This window comes from Bombyx mandarina, chromosome 07 (genome assembly GCF_030267445.1).
Source record: "Bombyx mandarina strain Sakado chromosome 07, ASM3026744v2".
NCBI lineage: Eukaryota > Metazoa > Arthropoda > Insecta > Lepidoptera > Bombycidae > Bombyx > Bombyx mandarina.
Window position 1 is genome coordinate 9504303 of NC_143214.1, and position 22713 is coordinate 9527015.

The following is a 22713-nucleotide window of genomic DNA, read 5'->3' on the forward strand; positions in this document are numbered from 1 at the left end:
TTATAGTAGAATTTTGAAGTTGACCGGTTGATGTGTTTGAAACAAACCGTGTGGCGGAACAAAGTTTGCCGGGTCCGCTAGTATAGAATAATTTATGCTTTAAATCGTATCGAGTAAATTAACCCACAGACACAATCCCCTGAGTTTCTCGCCGGATCTTCTCAGTGGGTCGCGTTTCCGAACCAGTGGTAGATTCTGCGAAGCACTGCTCTTGCTAGGGTTACTGTTAGCAACGTCCTCAGCTTAGAGCCCCGTGAGCTCACCTACTCGCTCGGTGATGCTTGCATAGCCTTCTAAAGTTACCAGTTCAGATAGGAGAAATAAAACGGATCTAATAGGTACGTATAAAATTTTGTTTTTAGCATGGTGGTCTTGCTCAAGTCTTAGTTGATGTTTGCAACGTAAATGCCGCCGCCCACCTTCAGACAAGAATTCTAAGTCTCAGTGTATATAGTACAACGACTGCCCCGCCTTTCAAACTGAAACGCATTACTGCTTCCCGGTAGAAATAGGCAGAGTCGTGGTACCCGTGCGGACTCACAAGACGCCCTACCACCAGTAATTACGCAAATTATAAAAAAAAGCGGGTTTTATTTTTATTACACGATGTTGTTCCTTCATTCACCGTGGTAGCCAATCGTGAATATTTGATATGTATGTATTTCATTAGAAAAATTTGTAAGTACCGGCCTGCGGGATTCGAGCACCGACACAATCGCATCGCTCGATACAAAGGGATTCCTTATCCTTTAGGCCACGACGTCTTCAAATTTACTATTTTATGCAATCACTGTAAGGTGTGTGAGGCTGCACGGGTAGGAACCGCCTTCCTAACTGCAATTCGACCTAAAGGGTGGAATAGTCTAATTCAATTGATACTTCCAACTGACGTCTTAGCGTAAGTAACTGTAATCATAAACTGATAAATTCTTAAGGTAGATCGGAGACTAAACTACTCGTCTATAGTATTTAAAATGTCTATTATTATCGCAGTAATGTCAGAAAATACCATAAGCTGTTCAATGTATAAAAGACTATACTCATAATTTATTTGTGAATCATTTAAATCATGTCAACACGACGAAGGACTTTTTTGTCAAGGTTTCATGTAAACATTAACCGCGCGCCGTGGCTTTAATCTTGTATAAATAATACATTTTTTTTATTCCCTCTTTTATTATTGAAGGATTACAGGTGGCCCGGAAGCCTTTCTAGTTTCACCAGGACAGGTAGGCGTACAAAGGCTCAGCCAGGAGAGGTGGGATTTGCTAACAGCTGCCCGAGCGCCTCCGAAGAAGACCTAACAACTCAAGAGCAGCTCTTTCGCGAATGAATCTACTACTGGATCGGTATCGCGACCCGCTGAGAAGATCCGACGAGAAATTTAGCGGGCTGATGCATGGGTTAGATTACCGGGGTCCCTAAGTCTGCTTCTAGTGTTAGACCTGAAGGCGTCTAATGCAAAGGCTATTGGATCTGATGGGTCCGTAATCCGTGTCTAGGGCGTCGACGGTGACTGGCTCCTGCGTGATCAGGATTCTGGGAGTAATTAGCGGTGGCAACGATAAGGTGATTATCATGACGTTTTTAATTTCTTAGATGGTGAATAAGCTCACAGTCCCAGTGTTGTCAAGGCATCATGTATTATAGATATCTATACCATCACATATAGACTATGTCTTCCACGAGTCGTTGTTTGATTACTATTTTTATTGCTTGGATGGGTGGACGTGATCACGGTCCATCTGGTGTTGAGTAGTTTTCTGAGCCCATAGACATCAACAACTTTAATTCCATCCCCGTCTTGAGACATGAGTTCCAAGTGTTAGTTTTACAGTACAACGGCTGCCCCACCCTTCAAACGAAAACGCGTTACTGCTTCGCGGCAGAAATAGGCAGGGCGGTGGTACCTACCCCTGCGGACTCACAAGACGCCCTACCACCAGTAATTGAACGAGTCATGATTTTTGCAGGATTCATTTTTATTCCACAATTGTTATTGGTTCACCGTGGAAGTCATTCGTGATCGTTTTTAAGTACGTATTTGGTGTGAAAAACTGGTGTTTCCATGTGGGATTCGAATACCGGCATAGTCCTTATCCTGCAGGTCCACGACGTCATATTCCGATAGTAAAATTCATTTATAGAAGCCTTGTTACGTAAATTTATGAAAGAGCGGAAGTCAGTGCTTAGCGGTATCGTATTTCTTATTTAAGATACACATATCATACAAGCTATCAACCATCTTTGTTCGAAAATCCACTCAATTCCGACTAGCCAATATCGCGTGACTAACAAGCATCTAAGTTTGTAATATTTGTATAGATTGAAATTACGTTTGTGTAGTAGTAGTAGTGTGTAGTTTATTTGCACGTTACCGAGACAGTTTAAGCACTAGTCCAGTCTAAAATTCTGGATCCCGGTACAAAGATCTTTGTTGAATGATCTCCTTGTCAGTGGGTCGCGATTCCGATCTGGTGGTAGATTCAACGAAGCACTGCTTTTTCCAGGGCTATTAGCAAGCTCTCTCAGGTTGATCCCGGCTAGCTCAGGGTAGGTGAAAAACAAATTGAATATTATGCAATTTCGAAAAGGGCACATCTCTGAAAATGTAAAATGTTCAGGAAATGAAAAAAAAATGATTATTTTCTAAAGCAGTGTAAAATTTTAAATATTAACTGTTCAGATATGTTTTAGTGTTAATTAGCAATTGAAAATTAATGGAATTATTATAAAATGGGTGTAGGTAAGCCTCAAAACTACATGTATATGAAAAAACGTATTTGACAAAATATGCGACATGTGCCCTTTTCCAAATTGCATATTCAATTAAAGACATTTTGGTACTTTGTCATGTTCTAATCTCGAAAGTGTCTTTTAAGGAGCTTTACGAATATTTAATTTTCGTTTGTGTAATTCATATTGAATGAATGAATAAAATGCCTTTATTTCAGGCCCATAAATTTTCACATACATAATATTTAAATAAAAATACAATAAAATTAAAATTACAATTTATCAGAATTTTTTAAAATTAATATAAACAAAAATGAAATGAAATCAAATGAAACCGAATCAAAATTATTAAAATTATCAACACAATAATCTAGTATAAAATTAAAATTAAATAAAGGAACTAATACAATAAATAATGGAATAATGTTAACTGAGTAACAGCCACTATACCAGTCAGTTACAAAAAGAATCTTGTACTTTCACTATTAGATCAGGTCTATCGTAAGAAGTGTCTATGGAATAGGAAATGTTCGCTGAGTTTTTCGCCGGATCTTCTCAGCGGGTCGCGATTCCGATCCGGTAGTAGATTCATTCGCGAAGCAGTTGCTCTTGAGTTGTTAGGTCTCCTTCGGAGGCGCTCGGGCAGCTGTTAGCTGATCCCACCCCTCCTGGCTGAGCTTCTGCTCGCCCACATGCCCTGGTGAAACTGGAAAGGCCTTAGGGCCACCAGTAATCCATCAATCATAAAAAAAGCAATAGGAAATTTTGCTATCGGCAATTTTGTTAGCAGTAATAATAAAGCACCGATTTTATTTTGATAAGCCCTTATTTGGAAATCGATCTTCCCGGAACGCCATACAACGGAGGCTTTACGTATGCTGCCGAAGGCTTCATCTAATCTTGACAGTCACCGCACGTCATTATAGCCACTAATACTATGGAAATTGGGTCGCTATTTCCTTGATATTAATGTTTTTGTGTCCAAATCTTACGAATATAACCTAATGTACAGAGTTTTCGTCTCAGTATTCGTCTCGTTGCATTGGAGTGGTATATTGTTTGTTAGTTAACAATTTAATTAATAAAAATATATATCTACCTTATAATATATAAATATTATCAAGTTTTTGTAATTATGTGAATAGTGCTTTTTTGTTGTTGTATTGTGTTTATGATCAGAAAGAAGTAAGTACATTATTTACAGTAGATACTTTTTTAATCAAGCACCGTCATGGCGAATGCCATACCTTGTGATGCCGATATGATTTCATAGAGAATATTTTACGCGTTGACCTCAGATAAAAGAATCAATTAAAAATAATTTTGTGTTTAATGTGACCGTGCCACGTTAGTTTATGATTCGATGATATTATTATTATCAAATTACTTATACTACGAACGTTTTTTATTGGTGTTATAGCTGCTTGAGATCAGTTAAAATCTGCTTGGTGTTTTATCGGAGAGAGATACAACAATATCAATGCCCTTACGTAAAACGCAAAAATAAGCTAAAATCTACATATTTTAATGTCATAACTGATCATTTCCATTAAGCTAAACTGCTTTTTTGTGACAGTGATATGCAGGTTGCTTTACGGGTAATACGGGTATAGGAGGCGCATATATCCTGGGTAGGCTGAAAATAATGCAGCCATGATTTTTTTATGAGGAGATTTTTATTTAGGATAACGTCATATAATATCTCGCCGGTCATCGTTCTCGTCAAACCCGTCGCTTGCGACGAAGGGCTCGACGAGTAAATTAACCCACAGACACAGCCCACTGAGTTTCTCGTCGGATCTTCTCACGGCTCTTGCTAGAATTTTTGTTAGCAACGTCGTCAGGTTTGAGCCCCGTGAGCTCACCTACTAGTCAAGGTTACGCTGAAATAGCCTCTCAAGGCTATCAGCATAGGTAGGAAAAAAAAAAAAAAACTCACCGATTGTATATTTGTAAAATGGAGTTACGATAAATATTGTGTAATAGTTACGTTCAATGTGATTTAAATGTATAATTTTCCTGCATAATTTGTTTTCGTGGCGAACCTGTTAAGCGCATTTGTTCATTTTAAAATGAACTAGAGGTCCCGTAGTAGTCGAAATTCGACTATAATTAATTGGAATTGTTAGTTTGTACACTATTATGATTGTATTTTCAACGCCAAGACTACACTATAGAAAAATGTTAACAAAGACAAACAATATTTAATCTATTCTCAATTTGAGAACAGACGCCAAGAACAAAAGTTTGACAATAAATAGTATGCATGCGTGTGTGCGTCAAATACATGGTATAATGTAGTGTGTGTAATGTTTTCATTATTGATTTAATGTATCTTTTATGCATTGTTTAAAATAAATATTAGCATTTTACACTTCGTCTCTATATTCTCTATAAGTGTGGAAAATTTCATACTCCTCCGTCCGCGCAATTTTCGTAAAAAGGGATACAAAGTTTTTGCTTCACGTATTAATAAATAGAGATGTAAATAGTTTTGAAGTACTGATTAGTGTAAAGTGCGTCATCAATTCCGACCGCCAACCCGCAGCGGTATCACGTATTTCGCAGACAATTAGCAGAAGACAAATATTGTGCAAATATTGCTGTCAACTGTCCATTTCGTATTACGGACTTACAACAAAAAAGCAGATCGCGGACCATCACTAGTGCTGCCTCTGCAGAGCGATTTGTGAAACTTTAGTGCATTCTTTTCCATACAACTAACGACAACTGGCATAAAGTCGGTATTACGGATGCTTTTGCTGCATTCACAGTTCCGATCGCAACGCTGTTGAGCCCGGACGCGTTTTCCTGAATAATTGTCGCTGCTGTCGCGATTGTGTGTTTGGTTTGCACGACATCGTCGTTGTCGCTTTGATCGCGACTTTGTTTTGCATTCCGGACGCTCTGTCGCTGCCATCGCGACCTTGAATCAGAAAAGCGTATTTCGAGTTCGTAGTTCTGCAATCGAAAACGACAATTTCATATTATCACCAAAACATCCAATTCATTGTCATTATTAATTTTATTTATCTATCATTTTAAAAAAAAAACAGTCTCTTTCGAGACTAACCCCCACTGCGATCACCGCTTGTTGTGGCACTCACAACCCAGTGGGGCCCTACCTTCCAAAACTCTCCACCCCAATCCCAGCTGACTGCCGTTTTCACGGCATAGGCATCCCCCCCTGCAAATCACTGCTGGCAAGTACAGCGCAGGGGGTATAAATCCCACTCAGGGGACTCGCCTTTCGGCGAGTTTGCTTTAAGTCCCGGGGACGCCCCCCCCGGGCACACTCACCATGAGTGACGCCAATGGCGCGCTCTTTTTTAAGTTCGTCCGCGACTTTTGTCCGGACATCATATCAAGATTTGAAGCTTACAAGGCCGGCCTTGACGCGCCGGCACTCAGAGACTCTCCACTGTCGCCTCCCGCGCCGGTACTCCGCGACTCGCCGATGTCGCCCTCCACCCCCGCGCCCGCGTCGATCGCGTCCTCCGTAGCGGTAAGCTCCGGCTCCGACTCCGAGTCGGAAATGGAGTACGAGTCCGCCGCGAGTCCCCAACCGGGAACCTCGGAAGGGTTCACCACCGTCGCGCGCGGCAAAAAACGCGCCCGCGCTGTGGATCCGCCCACGGCGCCCAAACAACCCAAGGCCGCGAACGCCTCGCGGCCGAAGACCGTCATAACCCCGGACTCCCCTCGCCGCGCAACCCCGTCGCCGCGCCCCGGGCCCGCGCCCGTCCGTAAAGTTCCCGCGCCGCCGCCGGTCATCCTGCGGGAAAAATCGTCGTGGGATCGCGTGTCCCTGGCCCTTAAGGCCCAAAAGATCAATGTCGTCCATGCGAGGAATATCCCGCATGGAATTCAGATCAAGGTAGAAACATCCGACGACCATAGGTCGTTGACCGCATACCTCCGCAAGGAACGCATAGGTTATCATACCTATGCGCTCCAGGAGGAGCGTGAACTCCGCGTCGTAATACGCGGAGTCCCAAAAGAGCTCGACGTCGAGCAAATTAAGAATGACCTGGTAGGTCAGTCCTACCCCGTCATAAGTGTGCACCGGATGCACAGCGGGCGCGACAAATTCGCGTATGATATGGTGCTCGTAGCACTAGAAGCCACACCGGAGGGCAAGAAAATTGCCTCATGTCTCCGCACCGTGTGCGGCCTATCGGGGGTCACCGTAGAGGCCCCCTACAAACGCGGCACTCCCGGGCAGTGCCACCGTTGCCAACTCTATGGCCACTCCGCGCGTAACTGTAACGCGCGACCGCGTTGCGTGAAGTGCTTAGACGATCACGCGACCACCGATTGCTCGCGCGTAAAGGAGACGGCGACGGAGCCGCCGAGCTGTGTACTCTGCCGCAAGCAGGGACACACGGCCAACTACCGTGGATGCCCCAAGGCTCCACGGAAGCGCCCGGTAAACGCGGCCCCTAAAACCGCTGGCCCAAAGACTTCGGCGCCCCGCGCGCCGAAACCGGCTTTCGTACCGGCTCCGGTGCCCACCGTCTCCGCGTGGGCGAAACCGTTGCCGTTCACGAAGGCAGGAACGACACCGGCACCCCAACCGCGGTACGCGCCGCAACCTCTACTCGCGCCGCGCCCCGCCCCCGCGCCCGCGCCCGGTCCCGCGCCTCGCCCCGGCCCCGCGCACTCAAACGACTTTACAATTATTCGCGACTACATCGCCGCGATAAACATTGACCGCATGCGTGCATTCGCCGACGCCATGCGCAGAGCGGTCACGGCCGAAGACCGCCTAAACGCGACGTTCGAATACATCGACGTCATCGAGTCCGTCCAGCGCACGCTGGTTTGATTACCGGTAATCAATGGCGTGCAACGCGAGACTAAAACCCCATTCTTTGAAGTTAGCATTCTACAATGCTAACGGACTCGCGCGTCAGCGCGACCAGGTTTATGAGTTTCTACGTGACAATCTCATCGACATCCTTCTGGTGCAGGAGACCTTCCTAAAGCCCTCGCGTCGCGACCCTAAAGTCGCGAATTACGTCATGGTTAGGAATGACAGACTCTCCACCCGCAAGGGCGGGACTGTCATTTACTATAGGAGGGCCCTGCACTGCGTCCCTCTCGATACTCCCTCGCTCTTACATATCGAGGCGTCAGTGTGCCGCATCGCGCTGACGGGACACCAGCCGATCGTCATCGCATCCGTATATCTCCCTCCTGACAAACCCCTCCTGAGCAGTGACCTCGAGACACTGCTCGGTATGGGGGACGCGGTCATTCTGGCAGGCGATTTAAATTGCCACCACACTAGGTGGAACTGTCATCGCACGAATGTGAACGGTAGGCGTCTCGACGCGTTCATAGACGACCTCACATTCGAAATATTCAACCCCCCGACCCCCACGTGCTATCCGTACAACGCCGCGCGTCGTCCGAGCACAATAGATCTGGCACTGCTGAGGAACGTAACTCTGCGCTTGCGCTCCATCGAGGCAATGTCAGAACTCGACTCAGACCACCGACCTGTCGTCATGCAGCTCGGTCGCCCCCTCAACCGCGAACCAGATACGAGGACCATGGTGGATTGGAAGAAGCTAGGCACGTGCTTAGCTGACACCGCTCCACCAATCCTCCCTTGCGGCCCGGATTCAACTCCATCCCCCGAGGACACCGTCGAATCCATAAACATCTTCACTGATCACGTCTCGACGGCGATCACAAGATCTTCAAAGCAAGTCGATGTGGAGGATAGCTTCCACCGCATCAGACTTTCCCCCGATCTTAGGGACCTCGTAAGAGTTAGGAACGCGGCAATCCGGGCCTACGATCGATATCCCACGGATTCAAACCGGACTCGGATGCGTCGCTTACAGCGGGAGGTCAAATCCCGCTTGAGCGACGCCCGAAACGAAAACTGGGATAGTTATTTAAAAGATCTCGCGCCCACTCACCAAGCATACTGGCGACTAGCTAGGACCCTCAAGTCCGAAACTATCGTCACTATGCCGCCTCTCGTACGCCCCTTAGGCCAACCACCGGCTTACGATGACGATGACAAGGCAGAGTTGCTGGCCGATGCACTGCAAGAACAGTGCACCACCAGCACTCAACACGCGGACCCCGAACACACCGAGTTCGTCGACAGGGAGGTCGAGCGCAGAGCTTCCCTGCCGCCCTCGGACGCGTTACCCCCCATTACCACTTCCGAGGTTAAGGAGGCGATCGATAGCCTACAACCACGGAAAGCTCCCGGCTCCGACGGCATCCGCAACCGCGCGCTAAAACTGTTACCAGCCCAACTGATAACGATGTTGGCCACGATATTAAATGCTGCTATGACGAACTGCATCTTTCCCGCGGCGTGGAAAGAAGCGGACGTTATCGGCATACACAAGCCGGGCAAACCGAATAACGAAACCGCGAGTTACCGCCCCATCAGTCTCCTCCCGGCGATAGGCAAATTATACGAACGGCTCCTTCGTAAACGCCTCTGGGACTTCGTATCCGCGAATAAAATTCTTATAGACGAGCAGTTTGGATTCCGCGCCAGACACTCGTGCGTCCATCAAGTGCACCGCCTCACGGAGCACATCTTACTAGGGCTGAACAGGCGGAAACCCATTCCGACAGGAGCCCTCTTCTTCGATATAGCGAAGGCGTTCGACAAAGTCTGGCACAACGGTTTGATATACAAACTGTATAACATGGGAGTGCCAGACAGACTCGTGCTCATCATACGAGACTACTTGTCGAACCGTTCGTTCCGATATCGAGTCGAGGGAACGCGTTCCCGGCCCCGTCACGTCACAGCCGGAGTCCCGCAAGGCTCCGCCCTCTCCCCGTTACTATTCAGTTTGTATATCAACGATATACCCCGGTCTCCGGAGACCCATCTGGCGCTCTTCGCCGATGACACCGCCATCTACTACTCGTGTAGGAAGAAGGCGTTGCTTCATCGACGACTTCAGACCGCAGCTACCACCATGGGACAGTGGTTCCGGAAGTGGCGCATCGACATTAACCCCACGAAAAGCACAGCGGTGCTCTTCAAAAGGGGTCGCCCTCCGAACACCACGCTGAGCATCCCCCTCCCGACTAGGCGCGTCAATACCCCCGCCCCCGCCGTTCGCCCGATCACGATGTTCGACCAGCCCATACCGTGGGCCCCGAAGGTCAAATATTTAGGCGTCACCCTCGACAGTAGGATGACATTCCGCCCCCACATCAAGACGGTACGCGACCGTGCCGCCTTCATTCTAGGACGTCTCTACCCGATGATATGTAGGCGAAGTAAAATGTCCCTTAGAAATAAGGTGACACTCTACAAAACTTGCATACGCCCCGTCATGACCTATGCAAGTGTAGTGTTCGCTCACGCGGCCCGCATACACTTAAAATCATTCCAAGTCATTCAATCCCGTTTTTGCAGGATAGCCGTCGGAGCCCCGTGGTTCGTCAGGAACGTCGACCTCCATGACGACCTGGACTTAGAGTCCACCAGTAAGTATATGCAGTCGGCGTCAATGCGCCATTTCGATAAAGCGGCACGACACGAGAACCCTCTCATCGTGGCCGCCGGTAACTACATTCCCGATCCTGCGGACAGAATGGAAAGCAGTCGACGTCGCCCAAAACACGTCATCTCGGATCCTCCCGATCCACTAACGGTGCTTCTAGGTACTTCAAGCACCGGTCACCGTTCTCGTCGAACCCGTCGCTTGCGACGAAGGGCTCGACGAGTAAATTAACTCCCAGACACAGCCCACTGAGTTTCTCGCCGGATCTTCTCAGTGGGTCGCGTTTCCGATCCGGTGGTAGATTCTGCGAAGCACGGCTCTTGCTAGGGTTCGTGTTAGCAACGTCATCAGGTTTGAGCCCCGTGAGCTCACCTACAAAAGTTAGGGTTACGCTGACATAGCCTCTCAAGGCTCTCAGCTTAGGTAGGATTAAAAAAAAAGCTTTTGCTGCCACACAACAGCAGATATTTAGCAATTTCGTTTGTCAAATTTGCGACACCTTTTGTAACTGGTGCTGAATTGTTGCTAACTTGATTTAGGTAAGTGTAATTGGTTTAGAATAGTTTAGATCTTTATTTGTGTTTGTGTTTTCCATAGTATTAACATTAAATACCACGCTGGGCAATTTAAGTACATTAATAATGTTGAGGTTATAAAGTTTATTTTTTACAAATTAATATTTCTTCTAGATATGTTACTATGGACAGAGCTCTAATGATAAATGGGGCTTTGGAGTCTAAGGAAATTAGGTCGGATACATACGAATCAGTGCGTTTGCGACGCTGTCTTCGTGATCAAGCCCGACCCCTTAATCTATCGGAAAGTTTGTTCAGAACACATTACAGAATTTCGAAACATCAATATTTACTATTGTGCTCTGAATGAAAGCCGTTAATAACCTAGAATGTCTAGATAATATAATGATTGATTAACATTCTTACTGCAGTAAGTGAGTGCAAAGAGTACCTGATTATTGAATAAAAATAACTTACTAAATATCGGCCTGATATTTGCAATGAAGCTTCTCTTAAGATGGCTTCGTCGACGAAAAACTGGGCCAATTATAAAAATAAATATTTATTAATTGTCTTAAAATATGAGATTCATTTGTTTAAAAATATATAGAACATTAAGTTAACGTCTCTGACATGCAGTTTCCTATTCACGTCATATTGCCCATGACCTTGGGTGAACATTATTTTGAATAGTCTGCACAGCTTTTATTTCCCCTCAAGCTGTGAAAGAGTGCACTATATTTCTGCCTACTCTTGCCAAGTCAAGCAAATCCACTATCTATTACTTGATAAAGAATAGCAGCATCTCTTCTAGAATATTGTCGACTGGTTGGATAAAACCATCAAACTAACTCATTTATTTTAGAATTTAATTTGAAATCGTCGTGGCCTAAGCGGTGTAGTAAAGACGGCCGACTTTCTAATACCGATGCGATTGAACCAGTGTTAGAATCCCGCAGGCAGATATCAGTAAATCCAATGAAACATGTAGGACATAATATATACATGGAGGACTTCCACGGTTAAGGATTCATTCATCTTTTATTTAAAATCTAACTCGCAAATATTCTTTAAGAAATCGTTGGCGGCAGGGCGTTTGATTAACCCACAAGACCACCATTCCGCCCATTTCTACCGCGAAGCAGTAATGCGTTGCAGTTTAAAGAATGGGGCAGCCGTTTTTGTATACAGTTGAGACTCAGACCTCGTTTCTAAAGGTGGGGGCGGCATTCACGTTGTGAGGTCTATACCTCTTAACACTAAATGGGTTGTGAGCTTATGTACTTACTTAATTGATAATGAAATTAATAAATTAGGCTATAATTTTGATCCATTCTTTTTTAAAACAGGTACGTAACGTACTTATACAACTATTTTTTTTTATTACAAATTAACAAATGATTACAAAAAAAATGTTATCAGTGTTTGATATTACACAATTACATTTTTATAGCTATTATTCAAAATAAACCAAATAAATAAAGCAAAAATTATTATTAGATCACTTATTTTTAGTAACGCTTCATCGAAAAGAACAGAATTAGCAGCTCTCACTTGGCGTTTCAAACGTGAATTCCACTTAAACATTTTGAAATGTTTATATGTAACGCGCTTTTATAAATTCATTTGCCGGTTTGTTCAGCAAAAAAAAAAGTAATGTGGCTTTTTAGTGCCAATTATTGCTACCCGATTGCGATTGGCGCTAGTTGTATGACAGAAAACTGCAGTAAGCGGTAAGCGAACAATCGCGGTACGTGATACGAAATAATTTGACGTTTTGCGATCGGTAGCGACGCGTCTGCACAACATCTGCAAAATTGTGGCTGTCGCAAATTTTTACGTGATCAGGGGGCCGGATGCCAAATGCAATGATCACCGCAATAGCATCACTCTCAACCTCTCGGGGGTGGCATATGTCCAACCATATAGGCAGATGATTATATGAATATAAATGATTTGTATCCGCGATAAATATATTCAAATTAAAGTTTTACCTAAGCGATTGGAGATGCTTCACAGTTCGCCACTTTCAATATTTGATTTAATTGCGCGTATTGGCGGAAAGGAGGATGCACAGCCTAAGCTAAAAACAACGACTAAAATTATCGGGATCTTGAGAAAATATCAGTAAGGCAGAAGACCCTGTTTGCCGCTGGGAATCAAATACTTAGAATCTCGCATATGAGGATTGTATTTATGAGGATTAATATGATGAGGATAAATTTCGTGCAATCACCATGTTAACTCACAACTATTTCAATTTAGCCACGAATTTGACCCTAGACCATTTTTCCGAAGTTCGAAAAGGATTGATGAAAAATTCCTTCATAGGATGTCGTCCTTACAATTTAAGTGCATTATGTAATATAATTATTTAAAAAAGTGATCCCGTACCTACTTTTAATGACAATGAAACCCGCCATGTCTATTCTGCGTCGAAACCAGAACCCAATATAGCTGCCAATATACATATTTTTGTTTCAGAATATGTTCAAGCTCACATTCCTGGTCTGCTGTATTCTGGCTACTCAATCCGTTTCTGATGCCTATAAAATCCTGTTGGTGTTCCCTATGCCCGGCAAAAGCCACAGTATCCTGGGGTACAGTGTCGTGAAGCATCTCCTAAAAGCTGGTCATGAGGTTAGCAAAATTTTAGTTAGTTAGTTTAGTTTACTGGTGGTAACACCTCATGTGATTCCGCACGGGTAGGTACCACCACCCTGCCTATTTCTGCCGTGAAGCAGTAATGCGTTTCGGTTTGAAGGGTGGAGGAAGCCGTTGTAACTATACCGAGACCTTCGAACTCATATCTCAAGGTGGGTGGCGGCATTTACGTTGTAGATGTCCATGGGCTTCGGTAACCACTTAACGCCAGGTTGGCTGTGAGCTCGTCCACACATATAAGCAATAAAAAAAACATATTTTTGAGGCTATGACATGAATTTGTTTTTCTTCATTACAATTCAAATAGTAACGGTAGTATGTTATTATCAGTTTACAAAAAGAAATCGTTTATTTGTTTTTAGCTTGTTTCAATTTTCGCATGATGATAAGACAAAAATTTAACATGAAACAAAACCGGCTTCAATAAAATATAAGGAGAGTAATATCATTTACAGCAAGCAAATTAAATATGCATTATTAAGGATAGCTTAAAAATAAATAATAGTTTAAAAAAACTAAAAACACGCTGACGGGGGACGCATCAAAGGAAAAACAAAATTGTTATTTTTATTCAATTCCGAGCATCATTTCATCATTTTCATATTTATCTACCTTTTAAACCTTCCCTGGACTTCCACGAATAATTCAAGACCAAAATCGTTCCAGACGTTCTCGAGTTTTAGCGAGACTAACGAACAGCAATTCATTTATATATATAAGTATAGATAAGTACAGATAACACCGTGCATCCCACGCTTTTTTTACAATAAAAAAATATTTTTTTTACACTATTTTCAATTTAAATTTATTGAAATTTATTTTCTGTTTTTTTGTTGAATTTCAATTTTTTCAATTTTTTTTTTCAATTAATTGATTCATATAGAATTGTCATCGGTCCTCCATGAAATCTGGTCGTTTAAAGTGGGTCAAAACCGCGTCCAAAGGAGTCAGTTACAAACATACAAATATACATAAAAGTGAAGTTAATATAAAGCGTGTAAAAACGAGTGATCAAATCATGATACTTGATAAGTATTTGGTACGAGTATTGGAGTTTACTCCTTTAGAATCGATTTACATATATAGGCCCGGGGTATGAAAATTATGGGGACCAAAATCGTACTAGCATGTCACACGAAATGCGTTATGCGCATGTCACACGAAATGCGCGCCGGGCTGCTGCGCCGGCAGTCCGCCACAAAGCCTCGTACTGATCGCGCGTTTCTCTCATTATTGTATTTTCATATATTTGTTAGTCGTTTGTTTTGTGTCTCGTTAATTTGTTAATAATCTGTAGTGTATCGTGTTGTCGTAATATAGAACTATTTCTCGTATTGTTTCGTTTAATTTTTTATATCCAGTAAACTCCAGTCGTGCGTCGGAGCGGACACACACACTTTTTTTTTTTTATTGCCCTTGGAGGAAGACTAGCGTACGGCCTGATGGTGAGTGGTTACCGTCGCCCATGGGTTTCAGGAATGCTAGGAGCAGAGCCAAGCCGCTACCTACCGATATTTCGGCGCCTTAGTTAGAAGATCGAAGAGAGAAATCGACATAATTACTTCAGTGCGCCGCGTAGGACACCTGTGACCTACACGGAAGTCAAAGGGTTAAGAAATTTCGCTTATTCATACAAGGTTGTCTCAAGGAGATCGCTCTAAGTGATTGATACTCACGCGTTTTGTATCTTAAGTTGTTACATTGTTACAAAGAGTTTTCATTTTGTACTAATACAAACTTGAGAATTATCTTTCACGATAATATTGAATGCTTTTTTTTTTATCACAGATGCTTTGTTTATCTCGTGAAAGTCATTGTCTGGCGACAAAGGACAACAACATTTCCGGCCGGGAATCTTTTGGTACTCCTCACTACATACCTACATTCGTATGGCAGATTTAATTCTTACTGAGCTTAAGTAAGCTTTAGTTTTTTGTGAAACGTCATGTTTACAGTTGAACTATACAATAAGCGGTTTAAAAACTAATAAAAAAAAATCCGTATACGGCCAGTCCAACTATTAAGTATAAAAAAATATATGAAGCTTATTATAAATGTTTGGGGAGTAAGGGGAGATCGGTAGGGGAGTAAGGGGAGATCGGAATGCTACCTTCACCGGCCTAATCGTCAACCCCACCTGCACACGCCGGATGGCGGCGGCGACCAACAGGTTGCCGTGGTACTCCCTGCTAGAAAACCAACGGGGCAATGGCGACCGAGCAATGGCGGTATAACCATGCACCGGTCAGGAAAACCTATACGGAACAGGCGTCAGAAACCTTGGGGATCAAATACCCCCTAAAATGCTGGTGCAGAAGGCAACGGGAAACCACTGCACTAATTTTCCACGAGAGCCATGAGCAGGTCGTATCCGACTGACGTATGACCACGACCACTCTGTCAACAGTGTACGAATAGGAAGAAGAAGAAGATAAATGTTTATCCTGTTCAGGATATTAAGCGAAAATAAAATAGCCCCTTAGGTTAATTTAAAGTATAATATGCCATCGCATGTTATACTGGTGTTCGTTTCGATACTAATAAATAACCTTTACTTTTTTCAGGAAGTCAATCATGTGCTGATTATTAATTATTACGTAAATAATATTTTCTGAAAAAAAAAACGATATCTATACATAATTACACTAGATGGTTGAGAATGTTCACGAAACACATTCCGATAAATGGTTAATGAAACGTTATAGTCGGGATAACGTGAATGCTAACACCCGATTTCAAAGCGCTGTGTTTCAATTTTTAAGCTATTGCATAGATTTTATCGCGGGCTTTGAGCGCGGCGACTGAATCAAGAAATTCCGTAACGAAAATAACCTGACACCCCCACTACGCCTAGTATGTAGCTCGCGTTCAACACATTCACACGTTGCGCTTGTGTAGTGTTTGTGAATAAGCGCGTGGCGTGACGTCACACTGCATGCGCATCATGAAAAGTCTGCCCATCACTCTCTCGCGTGGTCTAGCTTTTGAGTGTGAAGGGGACAGTTAATGTTTTGCTTTTATTAATGTTTAATATAGCGTGGTCTTGTTTTATTATTGTTTTAATATTAAATTATCATTGTCTAATTATAATTGCATAAGTTGATAAAAAATGCTATGCAATAGCTTTACCGCGGCAGTTCCCGAGTGCCATACGTTTTTTTTTTATTGCTTAGATTTGTGAAAGAGCTCACCACCACCACCACCATCTGGTGTTAAGTGGTTACTGGAGCCCATAGACATCTACAACGTAAATGCCGACACCCATCTTGAGACATGAGTTCTAAAGTCTCAGTATAGTTACAACGGCTGCTCCACCTTTCAAGCCAAAACTTATTACTGCTTCACGACAGAAATAAGCAGGGTGGTGGTACTTACCCGTGTGGACTCATAAGAAAGAGGTCCTACCACCAGTAATTACGCAAATTATAATTTTGCGGGTTTGATTGTTATTACACAATGTTATTCCTTCACCGTCAAATATCTTACGTTTGTATGATGGCTACCCGTCACAGATAGATTAATGGAGGTGTTTTTTTTCAGGTGACATATGTAACTCCTTTCGTTGAGGGCAATCACCACCCGAACCTGACTCAAGTTGATGTTAGCAGCAATATGCGTTTGATACCTAGTATGTTACAACAAAACACATTACATTTATTGATATAGGGATTGATCTATCCTATTATTTAAAGTATCTTTCAAACATGTCTACGAATCTATTATATATTCAGAGTAGGTATTTTTTTTAGAACATGATGATTATGAAAATGATATTGCAATAGCTTTAGGTCTCTGACCTAGTATCATAATTATCACACAATATATAACCTGATATCACGCGGATTATTGCAGATCATTATCTAAGTCGACATGTTATTTTGGGTTTAAATATTGAAATTTCATGTATTGTTTGGATTGGATCTGTGTGACATGAACAAATAACTATTTCAAAATCTATAATATTAATTTTATTTTATTTATTTCATATACTTCAGATTTTGCATCCTTAATACATTCATTAATATTTCATATAGTATACCAGAATTAAATAAAAATTATAACCATAATTTCGGAATAAAATAAAAGCAATAATAATATTATAATGGTACGATATATTTTATTGTAAAATATGCTCTGATTGTAAATTATATTTGCTTTGAATTTATAAGTTTTTTTGAAAGTACTTTTTATTAAAAATCCTTTAGCAATTTCTACAGACTATGTGGAAATAAGCTTAACACTAAAAGGGTTAAATATAACACTATGGAACCCAATTTAATATCAAGTAATTCGTGCAAATTTCCATCTAATCTCTCAAGGTAGAATGTCGTAAAGGCTAAACCTAGACGACACATTAGTGAGTGAAACCGCCTAGAGTAAAAAAAAGATTCAAATTTACAATCGTGGCGTAATATGTAAATCAGAGCTCCCCAAACTATTTTGTGTCGTAGACCCCTTGCCAAGTTTTTCCGTGTTGGGTAGACCCCCTACTTACCTGATATTGATTTCCTGTAAATTTTTTACTGTAGTAAAGTTTAGTGTTAAAAACTTAAAGTAAAAACACGTCATGTTAATTTATACATTTATTAATTAAATTTAAATTAAAACTACTCAAAATAAAATTTTGTATCAGTTGTGTAAAATATACGTAACATAAAATAAACTATAAATAAAATAACATAAGCAATAAGTCAATATTTTTAGTGAGAAGGATGAACCTGATGCTTTAATAATAAATTATCAACATTTGGCGTCAATTTTGTAAGGGTTAATGTAATGTCTTGATATTAAAAGATAGTATGATGTAAGTAAATAGGCACTATCAGTGTATGTGTTGAGATTCACTATCGTGGACCCCCAAATTTTTTTTCGCTGGCGTTGACCCCTTGCAGGTTGTCATAGACCCCTAGGGGTCGATATAGACCACTTTGGGAATCACTGATGTAAATCATAAAATTTGTTTACACTTTTAGAGGGTGGATTAGATTTGAAGAGAGTTCTAAACAAAGAGGTAAACGTAATAGACAACGAGTTTATGTTTTATTTCATGAAACAAATACAGGAAGCTACTCTGGAGCATGAGCAAGTTAAAAAGTTGCTCGAGGACCCGAATAAGACCTTCGATGTTGTTATCGTCGAGTGGATGTATTGCGAATTGGGTGTTAGGTGAGTCATCACTTCTGTTTGCAAGCATATCTAGATGTCGATAGAGTTGGGCCATCACATTAAAGCGCCAAAATTAATTTACTATTTGAAGATTCGCGCTATGTGTTTCAAATGTGGCGCTAGCCATTATAGAACACACAAGACATTTGACAGATACCTGAATCTCACTTATGACATTTTCAAGATAAGCTTACATATATACGAGTTCTCGGTCATCCTCCTCGCCGAACCCGTCGGCTCGACGAATAAATTAACCTACAGATACAGCCCTCTGAGTTTCTCGCCTGATCTTCTCAGTGAGTCACGTTTCCGATCCGGTGGTAGATTCTGCGAAGCACTGCTCTTGCTAGGGCCAGTGTTAGCAACACTCCGGTTTTAGCTCCGTGAGGTCACTTACTAGTTAAGGTTACGCTGAAATAGCCTCTCAAGGCTATCAGTATAGGTAAGAAAAAAAATCAAAAAAACAACATCCGGCCGTCGCGTCGGTCTACCGAGCAATATCACCGCTCGGTGGAAGACCTTCGCTTTGTCGTATATCCTCAAATTAAATTTAAAATTAAATCCAAAAGCTGTGTATAATAATAATAATAAAGTCTTTTATTCGGACAACTGATATACAATTATAGGTATATTTCTTAAACTACTGCACTTATACTGATATATGTATTTATGTATTTTACAAGTTGTTCACGTATTTGGTGCTTCTTTACTTTCTGTAAGTCCGTTTGCTACTTGGCAAAGGCCTGGTGGTGGTGCATGGTGTTATTAGTTATAAATATTTTTCTGACAGATATGAGTAGAAGAATTTATTATTTCAATAATATCTTAAAAAGCACCCCACGCTTTTTTTTTAATTTTTTATTTATTTATTTATTTTAGTTATGCTGCGGTATTCGACGTTCCACTTATATGGTTGTCGACCATGGAGCCTCACTGGTTGGTGACGAGGCTCATCGATGGAAATCTAAATCCAGCCTACAACGGGGATTCTATATCTTCCAGTATTCCTCCATTTACGTTCTTGCAAAGAGTCAAGGAACTCTGGATTCAAATTCGCACTAGTTACATATTGTAAGTATTGCATCAGCGAACCAGTGAACGTGAATCGGATAGCTTTGATGTAAAAGTTACTTTAAGATCTAATTTCATCGGTAACGCGTGACGAAATGTGAAGATTTTAAAAAGGGCATTTTAACTTCAAATAATTATAAACGGCTCTAGTTGATTTAAAGCTTAGTCAGTATCTTATATGCATGTATTAATAAATATAAAATCCAAGTTTATTTACAAGTTTCATTAGGTAAACATTTTTGCTGATGTGGAAATAACCAGCGTGTGGTCTGAAGGTTAGGATTATTTAAACTAATTAGATTTTAATATTTTTTAAATTTCATTGATTCAACATAATCTTATTAGGATTGTAAATAATATCGACTTCCCCGAGTTATTATGTCTAAGGCAAAATTATATTTACTTATTATCACTAACTTTACTTACTAGGCTCATTGATGATCAAGAGATATCGTACGACAGATTAGTGAGGCCACTCATTGAAAAAAAAGGTAGGAAGGCGCCTTCGTTTGAGGATTTGAAGTTCAATGCTTCTTTAGTACTCGGGAATTCGCATGTATCTTTGGGAGAAGCAACTGGAACTCCGCAGAGCTACAAACCCATCGCTGGATACCATATAGAAGAAGTTGTGAAACCTTTACCAGCTGTACGTACTGTAAAAATATTTAAACCCAAACAATTCGCTGTTTGTAAATAATGTAATTTACTAAATAAGTATATATTATTCGTATAGCAGCGTAAAGCTACCAGAAATTACATCAGACGTCACATCGTAAAAGTTTAAGTTAAATCAAAATAAAACATGAGGATTTGGCGAACCCGCATTTTGAGTTTCGCAGCTAAACCTCACATATACATTTGAGTCGATCCTATAAGGATAAGAAATAGAAACGTATTTTGGAATTTCACAGGACCTCAAAGAGATAATGGAAAACGCAAAGCACGGTGTCATCTATTTCAGTATGGGATCAAATTTGAAGAGTACAGAAATGCCAGATGAGATGAAGCAGAATCTTGTAAAAATGTTCGGTGAATTGAAACAGACTATTATCTGGAAGTTTGAAGAAGACTTCCCGAATCTCCCGAAAAATGTCCACATCGTAAATTGGGCACCACAACCAAGTATTTTATGTGAGTTAATTTAATTATTTCACTGTGGACATTTTAGGCTTTCTACCTATATTCACACAAATACCTTTGTCAATATTTACAACCTTTAAATTGTGAATACTAAGTCTACAATTCAATTTTTTGGAATGTACAATAGATACTCGTCACGAGCGCAAGTGAATTTACTAACCTGATAAAAATAAATAAGATAGCATCATACTACTGGTGAAACAATAGCTTGGTCGTAAATTGAGAGGGCGGGAGTTTATAGCAGACGTTTTGTGATGTGTGGGGAAATGATTACTGGAAATGCTCTGTAGAGGGTGTAACGTTATCAGAACGACCATTTGAGATATTGTCTTTAAATCTCAATTGAAGTGTACGACGACTTGTAAAAAGGTTTTATCCATGATTGCTTCTCGGGAAAAATAGGGTGGTTTGGACTCATCACCATTTGTAAAAGACCATGTCTAAGAACCTCTTTCTCGCGAATTTATATTTTCATTACTGATTACCACCGTTGTTCAAACAACTTATTATTCAGATATTGAACTATCATCTATATCATATCAGCTATTACATATAACATATCTATATAATCTTGAGCAAAATTTTGTGTAGTATTATCAGCTTTTCAGCGAAAGACTTAAAGCGTTTTGTAGACGTTGTAGATGTGTCTAGTTTGAAATGTTGATCACTCGATCCACTATGCTTCCCCATGTCTTCCTGACTTCGGCGGTCTTTATAGCCTCAGTTATTGGTAGGCCGATGAGCGTCCTTACCACATCTAGCCAGCGGGTAGGTGAGCGTTCACGTGATCTTCTCCCGTCAACCTTGACCAACTACCATCAGCTTCTCTAAATTATCGGGGCCTCTACGAGCGATGTGACCGAATTATGTGAGAGCACACTAAAGGCACATAGCGGACAGCCTTGTGGTATAACGTGTTAGTCATAGTAAAGTATTTGAAACGTCGGAAATAATATAATTACAATAAAAAATGCGAGATTAATGCATAAAAAAAATCTTGTTTATAGCAAGAGTTTTTATGTTAGCTCCATCGTGGAACATGTCTGAACAATAGTATATTATAATTACAGCTCATCCTAATTGCGTGTTATTCATCACACACGGAGGTCTACTTTCAACAACCGAAAGCGTACATTTTGGAGTGCCAATTGTGGGAATACCAGTTTTTGGTGATCAATTTATCAATGTCCAAAGGGCTGTTAAAAGGGGATTCGCGAAGAAAGTTGATTTCTCGTACTCAATGGTCGGAGAACTTAAGGTCGCTATTCAAGAAATTTTAAGTGACTCCAGGTAAATATGGTTTTCTTGCAAGATTGACCCTGCTATATGAGAAGAGCCATTATCTCTTTAATTACCTTTATCTTATTCCCCTTTGCAAGATTAACCCAATTTGCGTAAATTACGTACGTAAGAATGGTATAAAGAAAGACTTTTCTTGGATATTGTAGGATTTGGATAGGAAAATTCATTTTAGTAATTAGCAAAAAGGTTACGAAACTATGCGAGTGATTGTCACAGATCACTGACATCTTCGTAATAATAGCCGGTTAGGCTTTAAAACAATTAAAAAATCCAAAACACTTGACTTCCAGCTACAGAACCAGAATTAAGGAGCTATCGTTGATATATCACGATCGTCCGGTGTCTCCTGGTGCCGAGCTGGTGCATTGGGTTGAGCACGTGGCCAGGACAAGAGGAGCTCTCCATCTGCGCTCACCAGCACTGCACGTGCCTTTCTACCAGAAGCTGTACTTAGATCTATTGGCCGTTGTATTAATAATTTCGCTAATCTTTTATAGAATAATTTGTTTGATAAAAAATCTTTTACTATCATTTTTTCAAACAAATGAAATCAAGAAGAAGAAGAAGAGGAATTAAAATAAATTAATCTTTATTAGAAAATAAATTAAATTATAAATTGA

The 22713-nt window shown here is 41.3% G+C and overlaps 1 protein-coding gene across 3 annotated transcripts; it reads left to right on the forward strand.

The window, feature by feature from the left end:
* Window positions 1–1262: 1262 nt before the first annotated feature.
* UGT10286 (UDP-glucosyltransferase) lies at window positions 1263–22713 on the forward strand. 3 transcript variants are annotated; one of them, XM_089728737.1, is made up of 9 exons: window positions 1263–1569; window positions 13235–13390; window positions 16955–17042; window positions 18388–18580; window positions 19460–19651; window positions 20081–20297; window positions 20563–20782; window positions 21862–22081; window positions 22384–22713. In XM_089728737.1, the coding sequence occupies exons 2-9, from the start codon at window positions 13238–13240 to the stop codon at window positions 22667–22669; spliced, it is 1569 nt and encodes a 522-aa protein (XP_089584863.1). In that variant the 5' UTR covers window positions 1263–1569; window positions 13235–13237; the 3' UTR covers window positions 22670–22713. The 3 variants fall into 3 exon arrangements, with proteins under 3 accessions (XP_089584863.1, XP_028025263.2, XP_089584862.1); XM_028169462.2 differs by lacking the exon at window positions 1263–1569 and adding an exon at window positions 3755–3921; XM_089728736.1 differs by lacking the exon at window positions 1263–1569 and adding an exon at window positions 4839–5026.